This window comes from Canis lupus, chromosome 19 (assembly GCF_048164855.1).
Source record: "Canis lupus baileyi chromosome 19, mCanLup2.hap1, whole genome shotgun sequence".
In the NCBI taxonomy this organism is placed as follows: Eukaryota; Metazoa; Chordata; class Mammalia; order Carnivora; family Canidae; genus Canis; species Canis lupus.
In genome coordinates, this window is record NC_132856.1 from 57,549,600 (window position 1) to 57,574,737 (window position 25,138).

General features: G+C 59.6%; 3 protein-coding genes across 4 annotated transcripts; 2 read left to right on the top strand and 1 right to left on the bottom strand.

Annotated features, from left to right (window-relative positions):
* Positions 1–7,176: 7,176 nt before the first annotated feature.
* Positions 7,177–16,217, bottom strand: DOHH (deoxyhypusine hydroxylase). 2 transcript variants are annotated; one of them, XM_072787867.1, is made up of 5 exons: positions 16,046–16,217; positions 12,054–12,410; positions 10,248–10,324; positions 8,810–9,053; positions 7,177–7,954 (listed from the first exon to the last, which is right to left on the bottom strand). In XM_072787867.1, the coding sequence occupies exons 2-5, from the start codon at positions 12,325–12,327 to the stop codon at positions 7,638–7,640; spliced, it is 912 nt and encodes a 303-aa protein (XP_072643968.1). In that variant the 5' UTR covers positions 12,328–12,410; positions 16,046–16,217; the 3' UTR covers positions 7,177–7,637. The 2 variants fall into 2 exon arrangements, with proteins under 2 accessions (XP_072643968.1, XP_072643969.1); XM_072787868.1 differs by lacking the exon at positions 16,046–16,217 and adding an exon at positions 15,817–15,926.
* Positions 16,218–16,807: 590 nt separating this feature from the next.
* On the top strand, positions 16,808–20,183 carry SMIM44 (small integral membrane protein 44). The gene is made up of 2 exons (XM_072787869.1): positions 16,808–18,236; positions 18,390–20,183. The coding sequence occupies exons 1-2, from the start codon at positions 17,936–17,938 to the stop codon at positions 18,626–18,628; spliced, it is 540 nt and encodes a 179-aa protein (XP_072643970.1). The 5' UTR covers positions 16,808–17,935; the 3' UTR covers positions 18,629–20,183.
* A 107-nt stretch (positions 20,184–20,290) lies between these two features.
* SMIM24 (small integral membrane protein 24) lies at positions 20,291–24,251 on the top strand. Its single transcript, XM_072787870.1, has 4 exons — positions 20,291–20,426; positions 20,820–20,931; positions 21,188–21,253; positions 23,658–24,251. The coding sequence occupies exons 1-4, from the start codon at positions 20,354–20,356 to the stop codon at positions 23,803–23,805; spliced, it is 399 nt and encodes a 132-aa protein (XP_072643971.1). The 5' UTR covers positions 20,291–20,353; the 3' UTR covers positions 23,806–24,251.
* Positions 24,252–25,138: the final 887 nt, after the last annotated feature.

The following is a 25,138-nucleotide window of genomic DNA, read 5'->3' on the forward strand; positions in this document are numbered from 1 at the left end:
TCTCCCTTTCCCTCTGCCCCCCCCCCCCCAACCTGCGCGCTTTCTCAAGTAAATAAAAAACAAAACAAAACAAAACAAAAAACAGGCACCTGGGTGGTTGGTTCAGTGGTTGAGCATCTTGCAGAGGTTGAGCATCTGCCCTAGGCCCAGGTCCTGACCCCGCCTAGGGCTCCCCCGCAGGGAGCCTGCTTCTCCTTCTGCCTGTGTCTCTCTGCTTCGCTCTGTGTGTCCCTCACTAATAAAATATTTAAAAAGTAAAAAAGACAACCACAGTCTCACTCCTGACAGGGCAGCTCTGATAAAAGACAACACCAGGAAAAATAAGTGTGGGTGAAGCTGCAGAGCAAATGAACCCTCCCCGCATTGCCGGTGGGGTGGAAATTGGGGCAGCCACCTGGAAGGCGGTCGGGCAGCTCCTCCACGTTGCAGGTTGAATTACCAGATGACCCAGCGATTGATTCCTCTCCTAGGAACCCAGGAGGGTTGAAGATGTGTCCATGTAAACATGTCTACCTGGATGTTCTTAGTGCCATTCACAATAAATGAAAAACACAAACCACCCAGATGCCTATAAGGATGATTGGGTGGACAAAATGTGGCATAACCACGTGCAGGTGTATCGTTTGGCGGTAAAAAGCAGCGAAACGCTGAAGCTACCATGTGGATGAGCCCCTGGGACAGAGGCCAGACACAAAAGGCCACTGTATTGTTTCTATAGATACAGAAAGTAAATTGGTGGTCCCCAGGGGCTTCGGGTGGAGGGGCGGAGAGGACTTGGAAGTGACTGCTAGGAACTTTCTTGCTGGGGTGATGGAATGTTCTAAAATTGAATGTGATGACAGTTGCATCACTCTGAATACACTAAAACCAGATGAATCATACACTTTGAGTGAATTTTATACTATGAGGATTGTTATCTCAATAAAGTCACCATAAAAAGATTCCTGTGTGCCGGGAGCTGAAGGATGAAGAATAATGAATGAAACAAGGGAGAATAGGGTGAGGGGTTGGAGTCTCAAACACGGTGGATGAGGGATATTCAGGCAAAGGTTTGAAGGAAAAGAATATACCACGGCACGTGGTTTCTGTTGGTTTGTTTATTTCGTGTGAAATGATGTATGTCACACGTGTGCGCCTTTATCTGATTTCAGTGACTCGGCAAACACTATAGGATCTCGAGCGGCAGGATCTAGTAGAAACATGAGCTACATGAGTAATTGCAAATTTTCTTCTAGCCACATTTAAAAAATACAAAGAGGGGCACCTGGGGGGCTCAGCGGTGGAGCGTCTGCCTTCAGCTCAGGGCGTGATCCCAAGGTCCTGGGATCGAGTCTCGCATCAGGCTGCCCACAGGACAGGGAACCTGCTTCTCCCTCTGCCTGTGTCTCTGCCTCTCTCTGTGTGTCTTTCATGAATAAGTAAATAAAATCTTAAAAAAAAAAAGCGTGGGTTTTTTTTTTGCACATTAATTTTGATTTTTAAAAATATCTCATCAGGGGGATCCCTGGGTGGTTCAGTGGTTTATCTCCTGCCTTCGGCCCAGGGCGTGATCCTGGAGTCCCAGAATCCAGTCCCACATCGGGCTTCGTGCATGGAGCCTGCTTTTCCCTCTGCCTGTTTCTGCCTCTCTCTCTCTCTCTCTCTCTCTCTCTGTGTGTGTGTCTCTCATGAATAAATAAAATCTTAAAAAAAAATCTCATCAATGAGGGAGGAATGTGGGGGTTTATAAAAGCAGGGGAGATCACCCAGTGTGGTTTCCCACTGCTGTTGCAATGAGTTGCCCCAAACTTACTGTGAGCTGAGCACAGCATAACTGTTATTTCACCATGCTGGAGGTCAGAAATCTGGCACGAGTCTCCCAGGGTAAAACCCAGGCGTGGGCAGGACTGGTTCCCCTGCACCCCTCCAGGGCCCCAGGGAGTCCCGGCTCCAGCCTTCTCCCACTTCCAGAGGCGCCCCCTCCCTGTCCCTCCTCCGTCCTCACTGCCAGCAGCACAGGGTCTGCACGTCTCTGGGACGCCCATCCTTTGCCTCCTTCTCGGGAGGACCTGGTGAGGATGCTGGGGCCCCCTGGGAACCCAGGGTCACCCCCACCTCAAGATTCATAACTTACCGCTATCTATAGAGTTCCTTTCATAGCGCACAGTCACCGGTTCTGGGGGTCAGGGAGCAGTGTTTTTGGGGGCCGGTCATCACTTGTGCTGTGCGCCCTGTTCTGTGTCACTAGGTGAAGGTTGCACTGCGCCTTCTGGATTATTTCTTAGAACTGCAATGGGATCTACAGTGATCTCAACATACACGTCCATTTCATGTATTTATTTATTTAAAACAATTTTATTTATTTGAGACAGAGAGAAGGTGCACATAAGTGGGAGGGGGAGAGGCAGAGGGAGAAGCAGACTCCCCACTGAGCAGGGAGCTGGACATAGGGCTCCACCTCAGGCCCCCAGGATCACGACCTAAACCGAAGGCAGATGCCTGAGACCCCAGGCGTCCCTACGTGTTAACTTTTAAAAAGAAAAAAAAAAAGCATTAAGCTATTACTGATTTACTTACTGAGATTTTGGCACCCCTTCGATCTGGGGCTCACCCGCCACAGTGCTGAACAAACCCTCTCCTCTCTCTCGTTCTGCTCCTAGAGGGCATCACTGAATTCCTACTTAACTCGTTTTTTTTTTTTTTTTTCTTTTTTTTAAAGCAGAGGCTCTGGTTTTGGACAAATTAGAAGTCCAGAGGGGCGGGGATCCCTGGGTGGCTCAGCGGTTTAGCGCCTGCCTTTGGCCCAGGGCGTGATCCTGGAGACCCGGGATCGAATCCCACGTCGGGCTCCCGGGGCATGGAGCCTGCCTATGTCTCTGCCTCTCTCTCTCTCTCTCTCTCCCTCTCTCTGTGACTATCATAAATAAATAATAATTAAAAAAAAAAAAAAAGAAGAGGGGAATCTGGACGCAGAGAGAGGGGCCGAGGCACAGGCCGGAGAGCTGTGTCCCCAGGCCAAGGAAGGCCCAGGCCGGCCGGCGTTGCTGACCAAGCTTTGAGCTTGGACTTGCTCGGTGCGAAGGAGCCGCAGACCGGAAGGCGGGGATGTCTGCTTAGCACAGATGTCTCTTGCTATCGGGGTGTCGCGGGTCTGTAGGTTCAAGATTCCAAGTTCTCTGACGCACACAGGTCTTGCGTTGGGGTGTGGCGTCCCATATCTGCTTCCTGCACCCCTGGGCCTACCTCCTCCCAATCACACCTGGCGCGCTGCCTCGGAGCCTTCCAGAGTCAGCACAGCGCCCGGTCCCCCGGGGAAGCCCCGCGTGAACATCGGCCTGAGCCACACAACACGGTCGAGACGGCGTCCCTGCAAGGCAGCCAAGGGCCCCGCGACCACCTCAACCTGGAGTCACCCTTCAAAGGCAGGGAAGACAATACCTAAGAATATAGGGGGCGCCCGCTGGCCTGGTCTGTAGAGCAGAGCCCGTGATGCTTGAGCTCGAGGTTGTGAGTGCAGGCCCCACATTTGGTGTGGAAATCACTTAAAAAAAAAATAGTATCAGGATGTCAGCTCCACGAGACCAGAGACCATCTCGTTCTGTACCCCCCCACCCCGCACCCCGTGCCTGGACTGCCTGCTGCACGGTAGGTGTTCAATAAATATTTGTGAAATGAATGCCTGGATGTTTAAACCAATAGTGAGCTTGTCAAAGTGCCTTTTTTGTTATGCGTGGCATTTTGGTGTTTTTAATTAACTGCCCACATTTTTTTTTTTTTTTTGAAGATTTATTTGAGAGAGGAAGCGAGAGAAAGCCAAGAACAGAACCTCAGTGACCAGACGATTCTGGCCCCAGGGGAAAGCAGCCGCCTAGTGCTGGCTGTTTGCTCACTCTGAAGGGCCCACCGCCAATCCTTCCTGACAAATGTCAAAGTAAATATCACAGTAAAAAAATTTCAAGTAGCACAGGGAGCTACAGGATTTAGGGGCACCTCCGTGGCTTGGGGCGCCCGGGTGGCTCAGTCAGTTGAGCGTCGGCCTTCGGCTCAGGGCGTGACCCCAGGGTCCTGGGATCGAGCCCCCGTGTCCCAGGTCGGGCTCCCTGCTCAGCGGGGAGTTGGCTTCTCCCCCTCCCTCTGCCCCTCCCCCTGCTTGTGCTCATTTTCTTTCTCAAAGAAATAAAATCTTTGGGAACAACAACAAAAAAGATTTAAAGTACTTTGGGCAAATGCTTGGGTATTTTTCAAAAATGTTATCGATATGTAATTTACACATATGACTCATAACATATAACACATATAATTCCACTTATGCAAATGAGATGGCAGGATGCTGCTGCAAGGACTGCTTTTCCTGTCACACGGGGATCCTGGCCTCCTTCGGAAGGTCTGATCCTTAACGTTCACGTGCACCACCGTGTAACCAGCACCCCTGTGGGTGAGTAGTCCTCAATACTGACCTGGCACCTACTACAAGCCACGCATGTCATGGGTGCTAGGGATCCACTTAGTGATGTGCTGGAGCCCATGGGTGTTGACTACAGAAGTCATGATCGGAAACTGCATGCGCGCACCATGGTGGGAATATTTATTTTTAAAAGATTGTATTTATTTATTCATGAGAGACACAGAGAGAGAGGCAGAGACACAGGCAGAGGGAGAAGCAGGCTCCCTGCAGGGGGCCCGACGCGGGATTCGATCCCGGGACCCCGAGATAACGCCCTGAGCCGAATGCAGATGCTCAAGCGCTGAGCCGCCCAGGAGCCCCACGGTGGGTATATTTAAACTACGAGAACCCTCATCCGCTACAAACTAGGGCTTTATTTTTATTTTCCAGGTGGCTGCTTAACCACTACACCGCTGTCACGTCACAGAAAACAAAGCAGACAAAATCCCTGCTCCCGTGGTGCTAATTCTAATGCAGAAAACGGGCAATAAGCAAAATAATTACGAGAAGCGAACAGGACAATATCAATGCCCTGGAGAAAAATAAGACACGGGACAGGATAAAACGAACATTTATTTATTTATTTATTTATTTATTTTTAATTTATTTAATTTATTTAATTTATTTTATAAAAGGAACATTTAGAGTGAGGTTATGACTTTAACGGGAGGAGGAGCACGTGATTTTAACGTGCTCTTAGAACAAAGGAGCAAACATTTCAGTGAGGGAGTAAACAGACACCTGAGGGAGAGAGGTTCCAGGTAAACAGCACGTGCAAAAGTCCTGGGGCAGGACTGGGCCTGGCCTGGCCTGTGGGAAGCACATTGAGTCGTGATTGGCTGGAGCAGAGAGGGTGGCAGAGCGGAGGGGGCAGGGGAAGGTCGTGCAGGGCCTTGCAGGCCAAGGACTTGGGCTTTACCCCCCACCCAGGACCTGACGCGGGTGCTCAGGGGCGCCCTCCAGTGGCCGCCACGGGAGGACGGGGAGGGGCTGGAGCAGGTCCAGGCAGATGATGATGGGGGCGGGGTGGGTGGCCGCAGACCTGGGAGAGACTTTAAACTGATTCAACCCCGACGTTTTTAGGCTGAGCTCCTGGAATGAGAGTTCCCCCGCTAAGTTTGGGGCACCTCACCAGTGTCTAAGTGGAGATGGGGCAGGGCAGCCGGACCCCGAGTCTGCAGCTGGGACCAGCCTGCCTGGGCATGGGGTGGGGGGGTAGCCGGGTCTCTGACAGTTCCCAGAACGGGCCGGGCTGTCAGACCCTGCGGGGAGAGGGAAGACAGACACTATGACGGGTCTGGGGACAGGAGAGGCTGAGCTGCCGGCGCAGGAGGGACAGGTGAGTCGCGGGAGGCGGTCAGGGTTTGGCTCTTCCCAGGGCTGTTGCTGGAAAGAGCAGCAGAAAGTGGGCGGGAGACAGAACCTGGGGGTGCCGTGACCCCACGAAGGCTGAGGGTTTTTTTCCCCTTGTATTCAAGGAACATGTGTCGGGGGCCTGGGCGCTTTGAAAAGTCTGTAACTTCCCGGGGCGCCCGGGTGGCTCACTGGGCTGGATGACAGACTCTTAGACTCAGGTCATGATCCCGGGGTCCTGGGATCGAGCCCACGTCAGGCCGCACACCTAGTGAGCAGTCAGCTTGGGACTTGCTCTCCCTCTGTCCCTCCCCCTGCTCCGTGGCTCTGTCTCTCTCAAGTAAGTAAATCTTAAAAAAAAAGCCCGTAACTTCCTGAGAGCCAAGGGCCAGAGGAAGGCCCTCCCACACTCCGGCTCCGGGGTGGCTGCTGGATTAGGCTGGGGGCCGCGGCGGGGGTGGGGGTGGGGTGAGGACTTTCGGGCACACCCCCGCCCCCTGGGGAGAGTCCCCAACCTTGCCTGCACCCAGAGCTTCCACAAGACCCCAACCGAAGGGCACTGAGCTCCTGGGCAGGTGAACGCATCCAGGTGTGGGAGGGGGTTGTGCCCCAAACTCCACCAGGAAGCAGTCCCTGTACCCGGGACCCCTTGTCCGACGGCTCCTGACACCGTTTACAAGACACAGGCAGGTCGAGCACTTTCTGGAATTCTGTGAGCTCTGCTAGCAATACATCACAAGTGAGGAGGGGGTGGGAACCCTGAGTGGGGGACCCAGGGGTCTGTGTGCATTTGGGCAGTGAGCCTCAGAACTGGATCGATTCGTAGGACACCCGCGGACAAATGACTGGATTCGGACAGAGACCCCACACGCCTGGTGTGCCAGGTGTCAGAAGGGCTGGGGACAGAAGGCACGTGCACAGGAGAACCAGCTCACGACCCCCATCTGGGCATCCCCGGCCTCATGTGACCCCTCCACCTGTGTCAGGGTTGCTGCTGGCTGGCGGAGAGCAGCAGGTGGAACGTGTTCCACGTGAGATTAGGTTCTAGGGTTACACCCACTTTATGGGTGTAAAGCAGGTTGTTCAGGCTGGACTTGGAGAACGTGAGGGCGGGTAGCTGGGATGAGAAGCCATGGTCTGGGCTCTTAGCCATACCACTAAACCCCTGCCCCACTGCCCCCAATAGAGCAGGGGAGAACGAGGGCCTGGGGAGGGCAAGGCCGGAGGGCTGACTCCCCCAAGCCCCTTGGAGAGGGCTGGCTGGAGATGAAACCAGGGCACGTGTGGCGGGGGCAGATCTCAGAGCTGAGCTCCTCCAACACCCCAGCCCCCTGCGCCCCACCCCGATGTTCCTAGAGAGCAGCCCTGTGGAACCCCCAACACACTCTGAGACTCATGACTTGGCAAAAATAATTTAATAATCCATTTGGACACTGGGGTCTCCATGCCCACCCACCCAGCCAGTCCCAGGCTGGGGAGCCAGAGGCCCCAGGAACAGCTCTTGGCAGCTCCCGCCGCTGCCCAGGCCCGAGGGGGGCGGGTTTGCCCGCAGCGCCTTTCCCAGCACCCCTAGTTCCTCGAGAAGCTGGGCCAAGGCAACCCCGCTCCCCTGAGCACAGCCCTGGCCTGCACCCTCAGACCCCCGTGCCCACCCCCGTGACCCAAAACCCGGGAGCTACAGCCCTGCGCCATGCCACTGGGTGGGGGTCACAGGACACCTCAGCCTGGCCCTGGGGGAGGAAAGATGCAAAAGCAGCCAGATCCGGCCAAGCGGACAGCCCCGCGAGGTCAGATCCCACCCGCACACTCGGTGTATGGGCAGCTTGTGCGCTGGGCCCCGCCGGGGAGGCCGCGGGCGGCTCTAGGAGGGGGCGTGCAGCTGCTCCAGCCCGTCGGCGTACTGGAAGGCCGGCCCCGTCTCGTACTCGTACATGTCCAGGGCCACCTCGCAGCTCTCCCGCACCACGCGCTCGGGGTCGGCCGTGTGGGCCCGCAGGGCGGCCAGGCAGGAGGGCCGGGCGATGGCTCCCAGGGCCTCAGCGCACTCGTGCCGCACCATGGGGCTCTCGGCCCGCTGGGCCAGGGTGGCTGCCAGCTGGGGCACGGCCGCCTCGTGCTGCAGCTGGCCCAGGACGTAGCCGATCTCGTGGCGGAAGAGGGCACTGCCACAGCGCAGGCCTGCGGGCGGGAGGGCGACTGGTCACTGGCTGGGCGGTGCCATCGGGGCAGGCGGGGGACCAGGAGAGGTGGAAAGGGGCTCCTTGTTTCAAGGACAGCCGCCCCAGCCCCGGTGGTCAGCGCTGCTCAGAGGGAGGGGTCTGCAGCCAGCGGGGGGGGGGGTCCTGGGGGGGCCCTAAGGTCACAGCTCTGCCCTCCCAAAGGCCAGACAGGGCAGGCGTGGCCCTCCTGCACCCAGGGTCCCCTTCCAGCTGCTCCCGCCCCTCCGCAGTGATTAATAAGGGACAGTCACGGGCACCTGGCCCCCACTCCACACACAGGTCGGGCTTTATACTGATGGCACAACCACCGGGAGACGTGCGGTGACCGCCCAGGACCAGAGGCCCCCAAGGCCGAGCCAGGACTCAAGGCCACCCAGCCCTGTGCTCCTGCCCGGCATCGCCTGGGACCCCCACCCTGTGGCCCAGGTCCCAGTGATGGCCAGACAGGAAGTGCCGGAGGGCAGCAGGGACCACAGGCTGCCCGGGGAGAGGCCTGCAGAGAGCGCCCTGGGGGCTGGGGTGGGAGTGACTCAAGTCACTCAAGTCACGGAGCCACACTCCCAGGGACCGGATCCCAGCTCTGCGGCTGCCAACCACTGTCCGCTCAGGCAACTCTCTCTGCCTTTCTGGCCTCGGCCTCCCCACGGGAAGTGGGGGCAAGTGTGCCTGCCCGCCTCCCGGAAAGCCCGTGGGGGAGTCCAGGCACCGGGGCAGGACGCACGTTCCCTGGTCACTCTGCTCCTCCATTTCTCCTTCGCCAGGTGGCCAGGAGCCTGGGCGAGGTGCACCGACCGTGACCCCGACCCCCACTCACCCTCCGCCAGCGCCAAGGCCGCCTCTTCGCCGCCCGCATCGCGCAGGGCGAACATGGCTCGGTAGCGGTCGAAGAGCGGCCGGGCTTCGTCCAGCAGCACCTCCCGCAGCCGCCCCACGTCCCGCTCCTCGGCCGGAGGGGCCGGGTCCACGGACAGGTAGGGCCCTGCCGCCACCGCCGGCTCCCTGCTGTGCTCCTGCAGCCACTCCAGCCGCCTGACGGCCAGCTGGCACGTCTCTGCCACCTGCGGGGACAGCGGCGCATGGGCGGCCACTGAGGACCTGACAGTGGAAACGATGGACCCCCTGCCCCACCTCCGGGGGCTCGAGGGACTTGGGAGCTAACCAGTCATTCTAGGTGGAAACAGCCCTGCGGGGCTTGAGTGGTTAGGGAGGGAGGGGGAAGAGGAAGGAAGAGGAAAAAGAGGAGGAAGGAGAGGGGAGGAGGGAGAGGGAGGAGGAGGGAGAGGGAGGAGGAGGGAGAGGGAGGAGGAGTGCCCGGAGGGGCTGGGGATGAGGGGGCACAGGCGCCAGAGCTCATGGGGAGGGGTGACAGTGCGGAGCCCTCCCTCACGCAGGGCCTGGAGCTGCAGCAAGAACTTGGGGATTCCATCCTAAAGGTCACTGTCACGAGCACAGGAGAGCTTTCGCCACAAGAGGTTAGGAGACCTAGTTCTGCCTTGACCTCCAGCTGCCGAGAGGGGCTGGGGCGGAGCTTCCGGAGGTGAGAAGCAGCAGGTGAGAAACACACGTCCACGCGGATACCTGCACGGGTTCCGGTGGCCAAAGTGGAAGCGGCCCACGTGTCCAGGGACAGAGGAGTGGATAAATACAGTGTGTCCCCCACGTGCAGGCATGTCCCCTGGTCATGGACAGGAGCGAGGAGCCCACACACACTACTCCGGGGACGGATCCCGAGCCCACGACGCTCAGGGAGGGAACCAGAGACAGGAGGCCCCATGGGGTGTGAGTCCACGTGTGTGACACGTCCAGGACACTTGTCCATGCATGGGGAGGGACTCGTGGGGGCCGAGGGCTGACTACTGATGAGGCGGGGCTCCTTCTGGGATGATGGAATGTTCTGGAATTAGGAGAATGTCGCACCCAACTGTGGATGCTCTAGAAACCCCTGAAGTGTTGAACCCTGTGGTATGTGACTAACATCTCAATAAAGCTGTTCCCTGAAGAACGGAGACAGGCAGGTGCTGGGAGAGCCTGGAAGAGGCCAGACGGGCTGGGGCGGGTGGGCTCCAGGGGATCCTGGCGCAAGGGCTGGACGGGGCTGGAGGGGACAGGCTGGGTGGGAGGGGAGAGGTGAGGCGGGTCAGCCGGGCGGGGTTTAGTGGGGGAGTCAGTCGGTTTTTGCCGACGGGGCAGCACCCAGACACAGGGGACGCTGGCCCAGGCTCGGGGGCAGGGAGGGGGTCAGGCCACGGTACCTCAATGACGGGGTCGGTGCAGTACTGCTTCAGGACGTCCAGAACTTCCGGGTTCCCGATGGCCCCCAGGGCCTCCCCTGGAAGAACCACGCAGAAGGCTCAGTGTGATTAGGGAACGCCACGGACACCGGGCGGGGGCGCCCACCTGCACCACCCCCTCCTGTGCTCCGCTCCCCCCCCCCAGCTCGCGGTCTGGATGGGGACACATCACAGCATGGGGCCCTCGGTGAGCACGGAGCTTCCCAGGGCACCCGAATGAGTAGAGCCCGTCGGGGTGAGTCCCAGAGGAGGTTTTCCGCCACGACGTGAGGGAGGAGGGTCAGCAGAGGAAGGCAGGGCCTGATGGAGGGGCCTGGGCTGCCCCAGGCCACACAGGCGCTGAGCGGGGAGACCGCAGCCGGCACGCACTCGCTCCCCACTCAACCCCTCCTCTGCCTCGCAGGCTGGCAGGGTACGCTGCTGCCCACCATCAACAACATCCTAATGGAAGGGAGTCCGGGCCAGGACCTGCCCCTGCCCTCCTCCCTCTCTCGCGGTCACTCACTCCGCTCCAGCCAGAGGGGCTTCCTTGCCACTCCTCCAAGGAGCTCACAGGGAACTGCCCCAGGACCTTTGCACGGGCGGCATCCTCTGCCTGAAGTACCTTCCTCCAGGTAACTGCCTTCACCCACATCTCTGTCCACTGATTACAAAAGGCAACACCTCTGGCACCCTCGCCCTACGCCCTGCCTCGTTTCTCCTCTTCTCCTCAACACTTACGCGTTCCCACCACCTCAGTCGGCATTCTGTGATCACACACGCTCAAAATAGCAGAACTTCCGGAGAGGTGAGGTTAGGGAGAACGTTCTCGGTAAGGAGAGCTCTGACAAAACCAGTGACTGGCATGCTGAGAGTTACCGGGGCAGCCTGGGGTGATGGCGGCTCGTGGGGCTGGACATCGGGGAACATGAGACACAGAGCAGGATGGACACCAGCTCCCCCTCCCAGCATGGAGGTGGTGGTGAGAGGCACAGTCTCAGCAGCCGGGGCTGGCCACGGGTTTTATGCATTTCTCCTTTCCGGTGTCCCTCGAGATAACAGGGCCTGGTACATGGCAGGTGCTCAGTAAACACTGGCCCAGCACATTACATGAACGAACGGAAGAGGAGACGTCAGGGGTTGGGGAGCTCGCCGCCTGGTTTTGTGTGAACAAGAATGGTTTTTAGTTTTCACGTGTCTTTTTTTTTTTTTTTAGAGGCCCCTGGCCGGCTCCACCAGTAGACCGCATGACTCTGGATCTCGGGGTTGAGAAGTTTGAGCCCACACTGGGTACAGAGATAACTTAAAAATTGAGTCTTTGGCGATGCCTGGATGGCTCAGCGGTTGAGTGTCTGCCTTTGGCTCGGGTTGTGACCCGGGGTCCCGGGATCGAGTCCCACATCGGGCGCCCCACAGGGAGCCTGCTTCTCCCTCTGCCTGTGTCTCTGCCTCTCTCTGCATCTCTCGTGAATAAACAATAAAATCTTTTAAAAAGATAGTCTTTTAAAAAATAATTATCATTATTATTTTTAAATCAAAGGGGCGACATTTCCCGACGTGTGAAACTCGGGTGGACTCCCAACCTGAGCGCCCTCAAGGGGCCCGGCCCGTGGCCACGCCTCTCGAGCACAAGGACAGAGCGGAGTCCGGGCAACGGAGGCTGCCGGGCCCACGGGGCTGAACGTTTGACGGCCTGCCCTGTACAGATGAGGCCTGCCCGGGGTCGCGCGGGGAGGAGGCCGAGGAGGGGTGACGGCGGGGTGGAGGGCCGGCGCCCTGGCCACTCACCTGCCTCGTGGCGCACCATGGGCTCCTGGCGGGCGTCACGCAGCACGTCCACCAGCACCGGGATGGCCCGGGAGTCCTGCATCTGGCCCAGGCAGTAGGCCAGCTCGTGCTTGAGCAGGGCGGAGTCGTCGCCGAAGGCCCGGCTGATCCAGGCGATGGCCCCGGGGCCGCCGAGGCCGCGCAGCGTGAAGAGCGCCCGGAAGCGGGCCTGCAGGGGCTGCCGGGTGTCCACCAGCGTCCGCCCAATCGCCTCCACCTCCTGCTCCGTCACCATGGTGCCGCCCGCTGCCGTGGGCCCAGGCCTTCCGCGGCCCCACGTGGGCTGAAACGGGGTGGGGGGCTCCTGGGCACGAGGACCTACGGGTGGAAAACCCAGAGCCCAGGTGAGAGGCGCTTCTCATCCATCCGGGGATTAGTTCCCTGAAGAATCAGGACCTGGGGCGTGTGTGGGGGGGTCCTCCTACCTGCTCCCTGCCGGGCATGGGGGGAAGGGCAGGGTCGGCCCCGTGTACCCGCGGGGTCATCTACGTTACCTGCCCTCCCTGACCTCTCGCCTGTACATCAGCAGTGACTTCTGCTGGTCCCCTCCGCACGGAAGCCAGAGGGGACACAAGGTCCCCGGGGACCCCCACTGTGCGTGCGGCCCTCCCACACTGAGTAGCCTCCATCGAGCAGTGTGAGCAGCAGGATGTGGAAGGAACGACACCGAGGGCAGGTCCTAAGAGACCCGGGGCTTCCTCCTCGCCACTCCAGGACTATGAGGAGGCTCCCCCGGCCCTAAAGCGGCCCACTGGCCGGGGAACTGAGGCCTCCGGGCCACTGCCAGGGAGCGTGGGAGGCCGGTGGCAGCTCCCGCAGCCCCGGCGCCTTCGGCTGAAGCCACCACTGCCGCTGGCGGCCCAAACGCCACCTCACGGCGGCTCTGAGCCAGAGGCACCAGATCCCGATCAGGCCCAGATCCCGGCCGCCCCGACCGGGAGAGCATGTGCCGCTGCTCAAGGCTGCCAAGCGTGGGGCCGTCCGTTCCATGACAGGTGACTGGGCTGCAGGTGCTCCCAGCGTGTTCACTGGGCCCTTCCACAATCCTCCCATGGGTCCTCGTTCTTCCAAACTCCTTCACGATCCCAAAGGCCCCGCGTGACCTGCCCCGACCTTTGCCAGGGCTCCCCTCCTCCTCCTCTACCCCTTGCACACTCTGTTCCAGCCACACAGGCCTCCTGGCTGTTCCTCCAACACACCTGGCCCGGTCCTGCCCCAGGACCTTTGTATGGGCTCTTCTCCTCCCCAGGAACGTTCTTCCCCAAATGCCCCCCATGGCCACCCTCTCACTTCTTTGGGTCTCAAATGTCACCTCCTCACGGAAGCCCTCCCTGATCACTCTTCACTGTTACTCTCTTCCCTTGTTCTACTTTTCTTCCGAGCACTTACCACCACGAGATATCACACAGGATGTTTATCAGTTTAGCTGCCTATGGTTGGTCTTACCCCTCACCAGAACCCTGAAGGCAGGGACCGAGTCTATGCTAATCACCACTGGACTCCCAGCACTCAGTAGGCCCTCAATAAAAACACCAGCCCTACCAGCAACAGCAGCTGATATTTACTGAGACCTGCTATGTGCCAGGCACCTCTTCGAGGCCCCTCACACTCATGAACTCATCTACCTGTCCCCATAACCTATGAGAGCGGTGCTAGGCTCATCGCCCTTTCACAGGTGAGAAAGCAGACACACAGGGAGCTTAATAACTTGCTCAGGAATAGCGTTGAGACTATAAATCCAGGTAGCTGGGCTCTAGAGTCACTCTAAACCACAGATGCCGTGTCGAGTGGGTGGACTGCGACACAATGACACAGCCGGGCTGGGAGGAGGGGCTCCACCTCTGTCCTCCAGACCAATGAAGACCTGGTCGACGCTTCATAAAGCGAGCAGTGGCACGTCGCAGCCTCTGGCTCCTGGCAGCGTCAGCACAGCTGACTGGGCTTGATGAGGGAGGTGCAGCTGCCCGAGCACAGGTGACCATCAGAGGAGGGGACACCTTGAAAGAGGGACCAGGAGAAGCCACAGAAGCCAAGGGCGCCTGGGTGGCTCAGCTGGTTGAGCGTCTGCCTTCAGCTCAGGTCATGATCCCAGGGTCCTGGGATGGAGCCCCGCATCACACTGGGCTCGCCGCTCTCTCGCAGTCTGCTTCTCCCTCCCCTCTGACACCCTCCTCCTGCTCTGCTCTTTCTCAAATGAATAAATTAAAAAAAAAAATCTAAAAACAAAAAGAAAAAGAAACCAGAAATGCCAGGAGTGAGCGAGCTACCAAGGCATCAGGGGCCATGAGACTGGTGTGGGGGTCACACAGCAAGCCAAGGGCAAACAGGACCCAAGACTCCTGACTCCCGGTCTGTGCGGAGGTCGCCCTGAGGCATGTGGAAAAGGCCCTTCATCACCCACACATCCCCCGGAGTCCTTAGATGCCCAGGAATGAGGGGGAATGTGGCCAACAGGGCAGCTCCAGCTGTGGGAGAGGAGGGGGAGGGGGAAATACGCCGCAGGGCTCTAGGGCAAGGCCTGAACTGCGGTAAAGTCTACATTTGGAATAAAGCCTATTAACAGCTCACAAGTCAGGTTTCCTTCCAGTCTCTGTTCAGATATTCAGTTATGCAGGCAGGAAGGAACTCTCGGAGCACCCGAGGTTAGCGACGCAAACCCTCCCTGCTCTGCCCTCCTCACCTGCCGGGGCTTCAGGGTCCCCCAAAGCACCTAACGGCACCTGGTGTCCAGTGTGCATCACAGATCAGGTTTTTACCAGACAAGTTAGTGCCCCAAAGACAGGACTTCATATCATACATATACATACATGCACACTTGTACACGTAAATAAAAATAAATCTGTATCGCGGGGTGGGCACCTGGGTGGCTCAGGGGCTGAGCATCTGCCTTCAGCCCAGGGCGTGACCCCGGGGTCCTGGGATTGAGTCCTGCATGGGGCTCCCTGCATGGAGCCTGCTTCTCCCTCTGCCTGTGTCTCTGCCTCTCTCTCTCTGTGTCTCTCATGAGTAAATAAAATCCTAAAAAAAAATCTTAAAAAAGGAGGAGGAGGAGCGCTCACGGAGCGCCTCGTACAACTGCTGGCACCTAGTACGAGGCATCAAATGCTCCCGTGGGGAGCCCCGAATCCACCTCCCTGGGCTCAGGAGGGCACACCTCCTGGAAGCCCACAATTCAAGCCTTGGCCAGCTTTCCAGGGGGAGGCCGGGCGAGGAGGTGGGCGTGGGGTGCAGGGGAGCAGCCCCCACCCAAGCCGAATCTGGGGATCCGCTGGCCCCTGTGAAAGCCTCTTGATGGACGGTCCCCAATGGAGAGAGGAGACCAGGGTCCTCGGCCTCCCGTCCCCACCCGAGACTCATCTATTTTTTACTTTTAAGATTTTTTTTTTTACTCATTCATGATAGACATAGAGACACAGAGAGAGGCAGAGACCCAGGCAGAGGGAGAGGCAGGCTCCACGCAGGGAGCCCGACGCTGGACTCGATCCCGTGACCCCGGGGTCACGCCCTGGGCCAAGGGCAGGCGCCGAACCGCTGAGCCCCCCAGGGATCCCCCCACCCCCGAGACTCACCCAAACCAAGAATTCTCAACAACATGTCTGGTAACCGACGGCCCCCCAGAAAGGGGTCGTCCCAATACGGGATCCCTCCCCCTGGAGGACACCCCGAGGAACCGGATGCTTCAAGACCCGTCTACGCGGATCCCCAAGTACCGGGTGCTTCACACCTTTGGTTCTCCCGGGAACTCGAGAAACGGGTGGCCCGGCAAGCAACACACGCGCCCCCCCCAACGAAGAGACCCCCGGCGACAGGGTCCCCAGAACCCATCAGGAGGCCCTCGACCCCCCCACCCCCACCCCCACCCCCACCCCCACCCCCACCCCACGAATCCTAGAGACGGGACCTCCCCCCGAGGCGTCCTCCCCGTGCCAGCCCCCCAGGCCCGGGCCACGCACCGCGCTCCCTGCCGCCGAGACGCCCAAACGAGCTCCCGGAAGTCGAGGTCTCCGAGCTCACCCGCCCCCTCCGCGGCCACCAGCGTCTCACCAACCGCGACGCTCGCGGCACTCTCTGGGGGCCGCCATCTTCTCGCCCACGTGACCGGGCCGGACGGCACCAACGCAGCAGCGGGGGGGTTCCCGTCAAAGCCTCCGCGGCACGAGACCGGTCTGGAAGCTTGAGTCCGCATCGGTGCCATAGTCCACACTGACACACCAGAGGAGTCTAAAGGAATCCCTCAGGGGAGGGAAGGGCAACGCCCGCTGTTTCCGTGGAGGACATGCTCTCCGGCTCCACACCCACTTCGATGGGTGGAAATGGTTTGTGCCGATTCAGCGACGCGGGGCTGGCTAGCGACGGAGCATGCGCCGCGTTCCTGGGCGTGGCCAAAGCCTGGGGGCGTGCCCAAACCTGGGGGCGTGGCCAGTGGCTTCAGGGGGCGTGGCCAATGGCTTCAGGTGGCCGGACTCGAGCTCCGGGCAGGCGGGGGCGGGGCGCATCTCGTGCTTTTTTTCGGACCCGAGCGAGTCCGAGTTCGTCGTTTACTTAACAAATAGTGGGGGCCGAGGGCTAGACAGCCTGGTGGCCTGGGGCAGACAGACGGGAAATAAGCGAGTGAAATGCACGCGGGGCGGTGACCCAGGTGAAGGAGTGTAGGGCGCGGGCGGGGCGCGTGGTCCCGGGGGGCGGGGCCGGAGCCCGCGGCAGGTGCGGGAAGGAGCGCCTGGGCCTGGGACGGACTTGGCTTTACTCCGCCGCACTGAGAAGCCCGGCGGGTTCTAATCAGGGCAACACGTGCGAAAAGTGTTTCCACTTTGCAATGTGGGAAAGAAGCATGGGTGGCCACGTTATTATGTATAACGGCGAGGAAAAAATGATTTGGAAAAAAACATCATCGCTCACCTGGGCCACCACAGCCCCTCCCTACCTGTCTTCCTGGCCCCCAGGTCTGTCCTCTCTGCAGTGGCCACCAGAGGCCACCTGTGGGCACCAGCTCCGGCCCTCCTCTGCCCACAGCCCTCCAGGGCTCCCACCTCCCCCAGGGTAAAAGCTCAAGTTCTCCCCTGACCCCCAAGGCCCCGCATGACCTGCACTGGGCCAGTCCCTACCCTTCCCTCCTCCCTGTCACCCCGTTGCTCACTCTGCTCCAGCCACACGGGCCTCCTTGCTTTTTTCCAACACGCCAGACCCAGTCCTTCCTCCGGGCCTTTGCATGTGCTCTGCCCTCTGCCTGGACGGCTCTTCCCCCTGGTACTCCCCTGCCTGGTTCCCTCCCTCCCCTGGGTCTCTGCTCCCGTGCATCTCCAGAGGGCAGTGGCTATCCTATTTTAAACTTTAACTCTCCCTCCTAGTAGTCCCAACCCCTTAGACCGTGGTACCTCCGCCCCAATGCCACTTTTTCTTTTTAGGTTTTATTTATGTTAGAAAAAGGGCGTGCTTGCTCACGTGCACTCACATGCATGTGCATGAGGGGGAGAGGGGCAGGAGGAGAGAAGTGGACTCCCCACTGAGCATGGAACCCAACTTCCAGCTCCATCCTACGACCCACGATCATGACCTGAGCCGAAATTAAGAGTCAGTTGCTCAACCGACTGAACCACCCCAAATACTGCTCTTTGCTTCCTAACCCAAAACGTCACTTCCTCTAGGGTTGTGTTCTTCTCAGAGTCTATCCTCCTATTTTGAGTGTCAGCTCAGGGATTTTCCCAGGAGAGGGAACAGCTCGAGCAAAGGCCCTGAGGTGGGGATGGATGTGCAGAGTGCCAGCTGGGCTGGCTGGAGCTGAATGAGGGCGGTGAGGGGGCCCACTGGGCGGAAGTGATTTGCGCTGTGATTAATCCTGGCAGATGGTGGCCTTGGAGGATCCCCAATCCTCTTACCCAAAGCCCCTAAATACTTCCGCCACGAGGGTCACCTCCGGGCCTCTCCTGCTCCCGGTGGCCGTCATGCCGGGGCTGGCAGTTGAGGAGGGGATGGAGGGCTGGAGCCCAACCCCGCCGCTGTATGAGGAGTACCGCCCGCCGCCTCTCGATGCCATCCGCCTGCCCAGGTACGCGCTGTACCTGCTGCTGGCAGCGCTCCTGGTGGTGGCTGTGGCCTATGCCATCGTTGGACACCTCATCAAGGACCTTGCCCACGACCTGGCCGGTGAGCTGCTCCCCTCAACTGTGGGCCCTGCTTGGGGTGGCACTGGGCCACTCGGGGGTGGTGGTGGTGGTGATGCGAGGGCCCGTCCTGGCCAGGGAGGGCACCGAGGGTGGGTGAGGCCCTGGGAGGCTCCTCACCCACATCCTCCTGCAGACTGGGCCTTTGGCCCGAAGCCGGACCAGGAGGACGCCCCCCGGGAGCTGCGCTCGAGCCTGGAGGGTGAGGATCTGGAGGAGCTGGACCTGCAGCTGGCTCTGGCCTGGCGGGGTGACGAGGACCCTGGCGGGGCTGGTGACGCAGCCCCTGCAGAAGCCCCCGCCCAGGCTCCCCGCCGCCCTTCCATCGCCTTCAAGGACCCACCCGGTCGGAGCTCCTTCTGGAGGCTGGCCTGAGCCAGGCCCTGCCCTCTGGCCCCGGGTCCTGGCTCTGAACCCCTTTGGCAGCTGTATAGACGACTCGTGCACACTGGACCCCTTGCTCCACTGACCTGCCCAGTCGTGGCGGAGGACGTTCTGTTTCTTGGCCGGCAGATTCCCGTGGTTGGTCACCGGTGCTTTCCGTGCTCCTTTCCCCGGTGGCCCCCGGAGCCAACCTCCACCACCAAGAAGATGTTTTATTTTTTAAAGATTTTATTTATTTATTCATGAGAGACACAGAGAGAAAGAAAGAGGCAGAGACACAGGCAGAGAGAGAAGCAGGCTCCATGCAGGGAGACCGACGTGGGACTCGACCCCGGGACTCCAGGATCACACCCCGGGCTGAAGGTGGCACTAAACCTCTGAGCCACCTGGGCTGCCCCAAGAAGATGTCTTAAAATAGTAACCAGGTGGCTGGCCGTTGCCTGGTACTTAGTGTGTGCCTGCTAGCGTGCTCGGGAGCCTTCTCCTCGAAGTATTTCATTGGATCCTCACAGGCCAGCTCCCCCCGACCCCCCGTAACAGATGGGAACATGGAGGCACAACGCCCAGAAATGATGTGCTTGGAGCTCAGAGAACTTTTTGCAGAAAGAGGCCAGTTGGGTGACCTGCCTTGGAAAAAGCAGGAGTCCCCAGGCGGGGTTCTGCTCCTGCTCTTAAGCCCGAATCTGCTGCACCCCCACCTCCCTGGCTCCTTCCCAGCTCTGTGGCCCTGCAGGATCCACCGCCTCTGGGGGTCCTGACTTCCCAACTAACCCAGGAACCCCCGGAGGGCACCGCATGAGGCTTCCCCTTCCCTTCCGAGCTTTGCAAGGACAGGCGCACGCAGTAGGAGCGTCACAGGCATGGCCCGGTGGCTGACGTGGGCTCACGCCGGCCAGGTCCTGAGCGCCTTCGCTCTCCCGGGTGCCCAGGTGCGCAGACCTCAGGAGGCAGGAGGCCCCGGGTATGCACAGGTGCCCCATAAAGGTGTGTGCAGTGACACTGGCATCCCCCCAACCCCTGAGGGCCCTACAGAGGCCCCCCCCCAGTCTGGGCTTCCTGCCACGTGCCTGGGCCGTGGCTGCCCAGTGGCAGCAGGGGTGGCACGGACGCTCCTTCTCCTGGGCAGGGCCCCCTATCTAATCAGCCAGGGACCAAGGTTGATGGACAGGAGAGCCCTGAGCCTGAGTCACCCGCTGCTGCGCATCCCGTTCTCTGGCCACAAGGGCGGGGCTGGGCCCCAGATGGGCCGCGGGCACGTGGCCCATCACCTCTCATCCGTGTGCTCATCCCATAGTGGCTGCGGGCCCACGGGGGTCCGGGAGCCAGGATGCGGAAGTTGAAGCCGGGGGTGAGGGAGATCTGGGTTCGGGTCCCAGCTCCAGCTGTTTCTGGGTGACCTCCGTGCCCCGGCCTCCTAGGGCTTCTCTGTGGAAGGGAGCGGGAGCCCTGCGTGCGGTGTCCGGAGAGGGAGCCCACGATGCCTGGAAGCCCTGACCCGGCCCGTGTCAGCCTGGCCGCTGCGGCGCGGGGCCTGGGGACCTGGAGGCGGGGGCCTGGGGCAGGGCGCAGGGTGAGGGCTGGACTCCCCGCGTTAATTGTTATACCAGGTCCAGAGTCTGAGCTGCGGGTCCGCCCCTAGGCCCGCCCGCCTGCATATCAGGGCCTGGGCTCGGCCTCACCCAGCCGCCCCTGACTGTGCGCGCCGCTGGCTCTTCCATGACCATGGGGACCCTGGAGGCCCTTCTCCTGCTCAGCGCCCTGCTCCTGTCACCTGCAGAGGCCCAGCAGGGTAGGGCGCCCACCCGGGCTGGGGGGCGGGGTGCACGGTGCAGTGGTCGGGAGGGGTCATGGCAGGGGCTCCTTCGAAGGCTCAACATCTCCCCATTTTTCATGGTGAGGAACCCCTCTGAGAAGAGTAGGCGGGCAGAGGAGGAATGGGGCCGGGCCCCTCTTGGAGCCCCCCAGCCCCCACGCTCCCCCGGGGCCTCCCTGCCCATCCCTGGGGACACCCCCCCAGGCCCCAGCCCCCTCCCTTCTCTAGAACTGGTGTCTGACCAGCTCTTTCTGAGACCCCACCTGCTCGAGCATCCCCGCCTCACCCCTGGACCCTTGCTGTCTCCCCTTTTGGGGGCGTGCCCCGCTCCCCGCCATCTCTGACTCCCACCTGCCCGCCTTCGGACAGCCACGCAGTACCACCTGAAGCCCTGGCTGGTGGGCCTGGCTGCCGTCGTGGGATTCCTGTTCATCGTCTTCGTCCTCATGCTGGCCAACCGCGTCTGGTGCTCCAAAGTGAGGTGGGAGCCCCTCTCCCCACGCTCCGCACCGCTGTCCCTGTCCTCTCCCCCAGAGTGCTGGGCACCCCTCCCGCCTGCTGACTCTCTCTGGTCGCTTCCCCTGTCTCCCGTCTCCCTGCTTCTGCTCACACCCCCCGCTTCACGGCCCGGGACAGCCATGCGGCCGTGCACCTTGCTCTGTGCAGCCGCGGGACACCGTGGAGGCGACTTGCCCGTCACCCACCCTCACCCCTCTGTCTCTCTCTCTCTCCTACAGAGCCCAGGATGAGGAGGACACCGGGTTCAGAATGTGTTCCAACCCCTATCAGGACGTGGGCGTGAGGTACTACTGCCTGTGTGAGCGTGCTGGTGTGGGGTCGGGGGTTTGTGTGAGCCCCTCTGGGGGGTGGGGAGGGGTGAGTGTGCACCGGTGACCTCTTTCTACTCTTGAACACGTCAAGCGCATTCCAGCCGGGACCTTTGCACTTAGTCTTCTCTCTGATTGGGACGCTCTTTCCTGTATCTTTGAGCTGCCTCGTCCTCCAGTCCCTGCTCAGATATTTCCTCCTCCCGGAAGCCCACCCCGGCCACCAGGCCTCCGACACACTGCGTCCCACAGCTCTGCGTTCTTTGCCCTGACCGGCAGCCGAAATTATCTTAGCCATTTACCGCTCTGTCGTCGCTGGACGGTGGCTCCCAGTAGATGGAAGGAGCTTAGCTCTGGCCCGGCTGTGTCCCCGGGGGGCCTGGCGCACAGTGGGCACTGAGCAGATCCCTGTTGAGCGACACTGTGCTGTGGGGTCGTGTAGGTGTCTGCACACGAGCGTGGGTACTGGCGCGGGTGACTCTACTGTGGTCCCGACTGCTTCCAGACGAGATTCTGGGGGAGGCTCAGGGATGTGGCAGGGGTGGGGGCTCTTCCAGGGCAGTGTCCCCACTTGGCCAAAGTTGGGAGGCGAGAGTAGGAGATAGGAGGAGGCCAGCCTGACTGGAACATTCTCAGTCGAGCTCGAGACGTATGTGAGGGAGAGAGCTGTAGGCCTCATTGTTTGCTTTGTCTGAGACTCAGTGCCGCTCCAGCAAAGTGTGATTCCCGCTCCCAGGGTGGGCTGGAGGTTCTCGAACCCACCTGAACTCCTGTGTTGGTAGTTTTCTCCTTGTCCATTCCTCCATCCATCCCCCATCCCCCACCCTCCTACCTCCCATCCATCCATCCACCCATCTACCCATCCATCCCCTCGTCCATCCATCCATCCATCCATCCATCCCTCCCTCCCTCCCTCCCTCTATCCTTCCATCCTTCCATCCATCCATCCATCCACCCCCCATTCCCCTACCCATCCATCCTCCAATCCATTCATCCATCCCTCCATCCATCTATCCATTCACCCAACCATCCATCCCCCCATCCATCTATCCCCCATCCATCCATGCCCCCATCCATCCATCCACCCATCCACCCACCCATCCAACATTCAACCATCCATCCATCCATCCATCCATCCCCCCACATCCATCTATCCACCCATCTACTCACCCATCCACCTACCCACCCATCCACCCATCCATCCCCGTATCCATCCATCCATCCATTCCTCATCCACCCATTTACCCATCCATCCATCCACCCATCCAACCATCCATCCATCCCCCCACATCCATCTATCCACCTATCTACACCCATCCACCCACCCACCCATCCCCATCCATCCCCAGATCCATCCATCCATCCAACCATCCATCCAACCATCCATCCATCCTCCTACCCACACTTCCCTTTCCAACCATCCATCATTCATCCATTGATCTTCCTACCCAGTAAACCATTGATCCATTCATCCATCCACATGTCTACACTGCCATCTCTCCACGCATTTATACTCCCATCCATTGATCTGTCACGCTCTTCTTTGGCCTGGTCATTCACTCATCTTCCTATTCTATTTTTTAAGGTTTTATTTATTTGTTTGTTTATTTATGAGAGACACAGAGAGAGAGGCAGAGACAGAGGTAGAGAGAGAAGCAGGCTCCATGAAGGGAGCCCGGTGTGGGACTCGATCCCAGGACCCCAGGATCATGACCTGAGCCGAAGGCAGACACTTAACCACTGAACCACCCGGGCGTCCCTCATCTTCCTATTCATTTTTTCATCTCTCCACGCAGCTATCCATTCACCTAACCACTTACCTGCCCATCACCTATCTATCAATCCACCCACCCACCCACCCCCTTCTCCATCTATCCATTCATCCATTCATTCCCCTAACCTACCCATCTATCTACTCACCCACCCATCCACCCACCCACCCATTTCTCCCACTCATCAGCCCAGTGATCTCTCCACCCATCCACCCATCTGCACTCCTACCCATCCATCCATTGACCCATCATTCTTTCCTTTCTGTAATTAATCTACTCACCTATCATGCTGTCTGTTCATGCCTCCATGCAACCTTCCATTCACTTCTCTACTCATCTTCCTATTCATCCGTCCTCCCATGCGTCCATCCTTCCATACATCCACACATCCATCCATTCTCCATCCATCTGTCCATCCATGGGACAGTTGAGTCCTACTTTCTGCCTTTGTGAAATGGAAATAGCAAGGCTTCCTCCCAAGGACTGTTTTGAGGATTCAACAAAGAAACTTTTTGTAAAACACCTGTCACAAGGCCTGGCACAGGCCCATGTCTGTCCAATGGGGGCGACTGTTTCTCATTGTGTCTGGGGCCTTTGTATCCCTACAGTGAAGAAGGCAAGAGGGAGAAGATAGAGGAGATAAAGGACACGAAGGGCAGGAAGGCTGAGAAAGAAGGAGAGAGGAACTTGGGGCTGGAGCTGGAGGAGCAAGAGGAGCCCAGAGTTGAAGGGAAAGTCACGAACACAGCCATGTGAAGACGCGACACGGCTTCCTCCAGGCAGCCACCCAGAGATGCCCCCTCCACACCGTGTAAGCGATGACCTGGATGTGAAGCCACCATAGTAACTCCATGCAGAGTGGAGAATACTGGCCCCCAAATGAAGAGGCCTGGGACTTGCCCTGCCCCTCGGGGGGGTGGGCTCTCTGTGTGCTGCATGCCTGGGCTTTGTGCACCCTCCTTCCCGATTTGTCTGCCTAGTGATTCCTCTCGCACTTGGAGCGCATTCTGGGTTATGGAGAAACCCCCGAGCTCCCGCCGTGTCACGGCTCCCCCACTTCTACCCACGGCCTGATTTCTTTTCCCTCTCCCTAGTATCTGTTGGCCAGAAGCTCCTCCGTCCTACTCAGCCTCGGGACCAACGTGGGGCAGGGGCTGCCTTTCAGAGACCTGCATTAAAGAATTAATAAGAGCCCTTCAGAAGGGCTCCTGTTGTCTCTTGGGACTCAGTTTCCCCCTGGGGGAGGCAGTGGTTGGGGCCGATGCCTGAGCAGGGATGGGAGGGCAGGCTGCCCAGTGCCCAGATGCCCCCGGCAATCTTGATCCTGCTGCGGAGCTCTGGACTTTGAGCCCCGTATCCTGGGAAATCCTTGCTACCCCACCCCTCGTCTGGGGCCACGTGACTGTTCCAGGGACCTGGGTCCGGGAGGCTGTGTCCCAGGGCTCTGTGCTCCCCTGGGAAGCAACGAGTACTTTCTCCTCCCAGTTTCCAGCCTCCCCTTTCACCTCACTTTCTCCGGGCCCTGGCCCTTGCCCTGGATGTTAACTATTTCTTAATAAGGACCCTGATAAAGGTTGGCGTTCAGGCCCCGTAGCCGGGCTTGGGGGGGTGGTGAGACCCAGAGGCAGGGAGCGGCTGTGCGGGACTTCCAGGATCGTCCGCCAGAGGGTGGAAAAAACATAAATGAAATGAAGCTAATAAGCGCCCTCACGGATGCTCCCGGTGAGCGCCTGGCGTCTGGTCAGTACACGGTTAGCCCCGTTTTCCAGCTGGAAACACTGAGGCCTGGCAGGAGAGACGTCACGGGCCGGTCTCGCGGGTGGCTGTTGGCAGAGCTCGCGTGGAAGCCCAGGCTGCCCGAACGCTGAGGGGGTTTGTAGGATGATCAGAGAGGGTCGGGGTGGGGGGTGTTCATTCCCAGCTGCGGTTCCTTGCGGCGAGAGCTGTGTCCCTCTGGGATGCCATGTGTCCCCCCCGCAGGGGGCGGTAACCCCTCATCTGCAACCTGAGGACCAGAGTTACGAGGCTTGAAACAGGTGCCGGGGCTTAAGAACCACTGCAGGGCCCGGCGCATAGTAGGTGCTCAGGA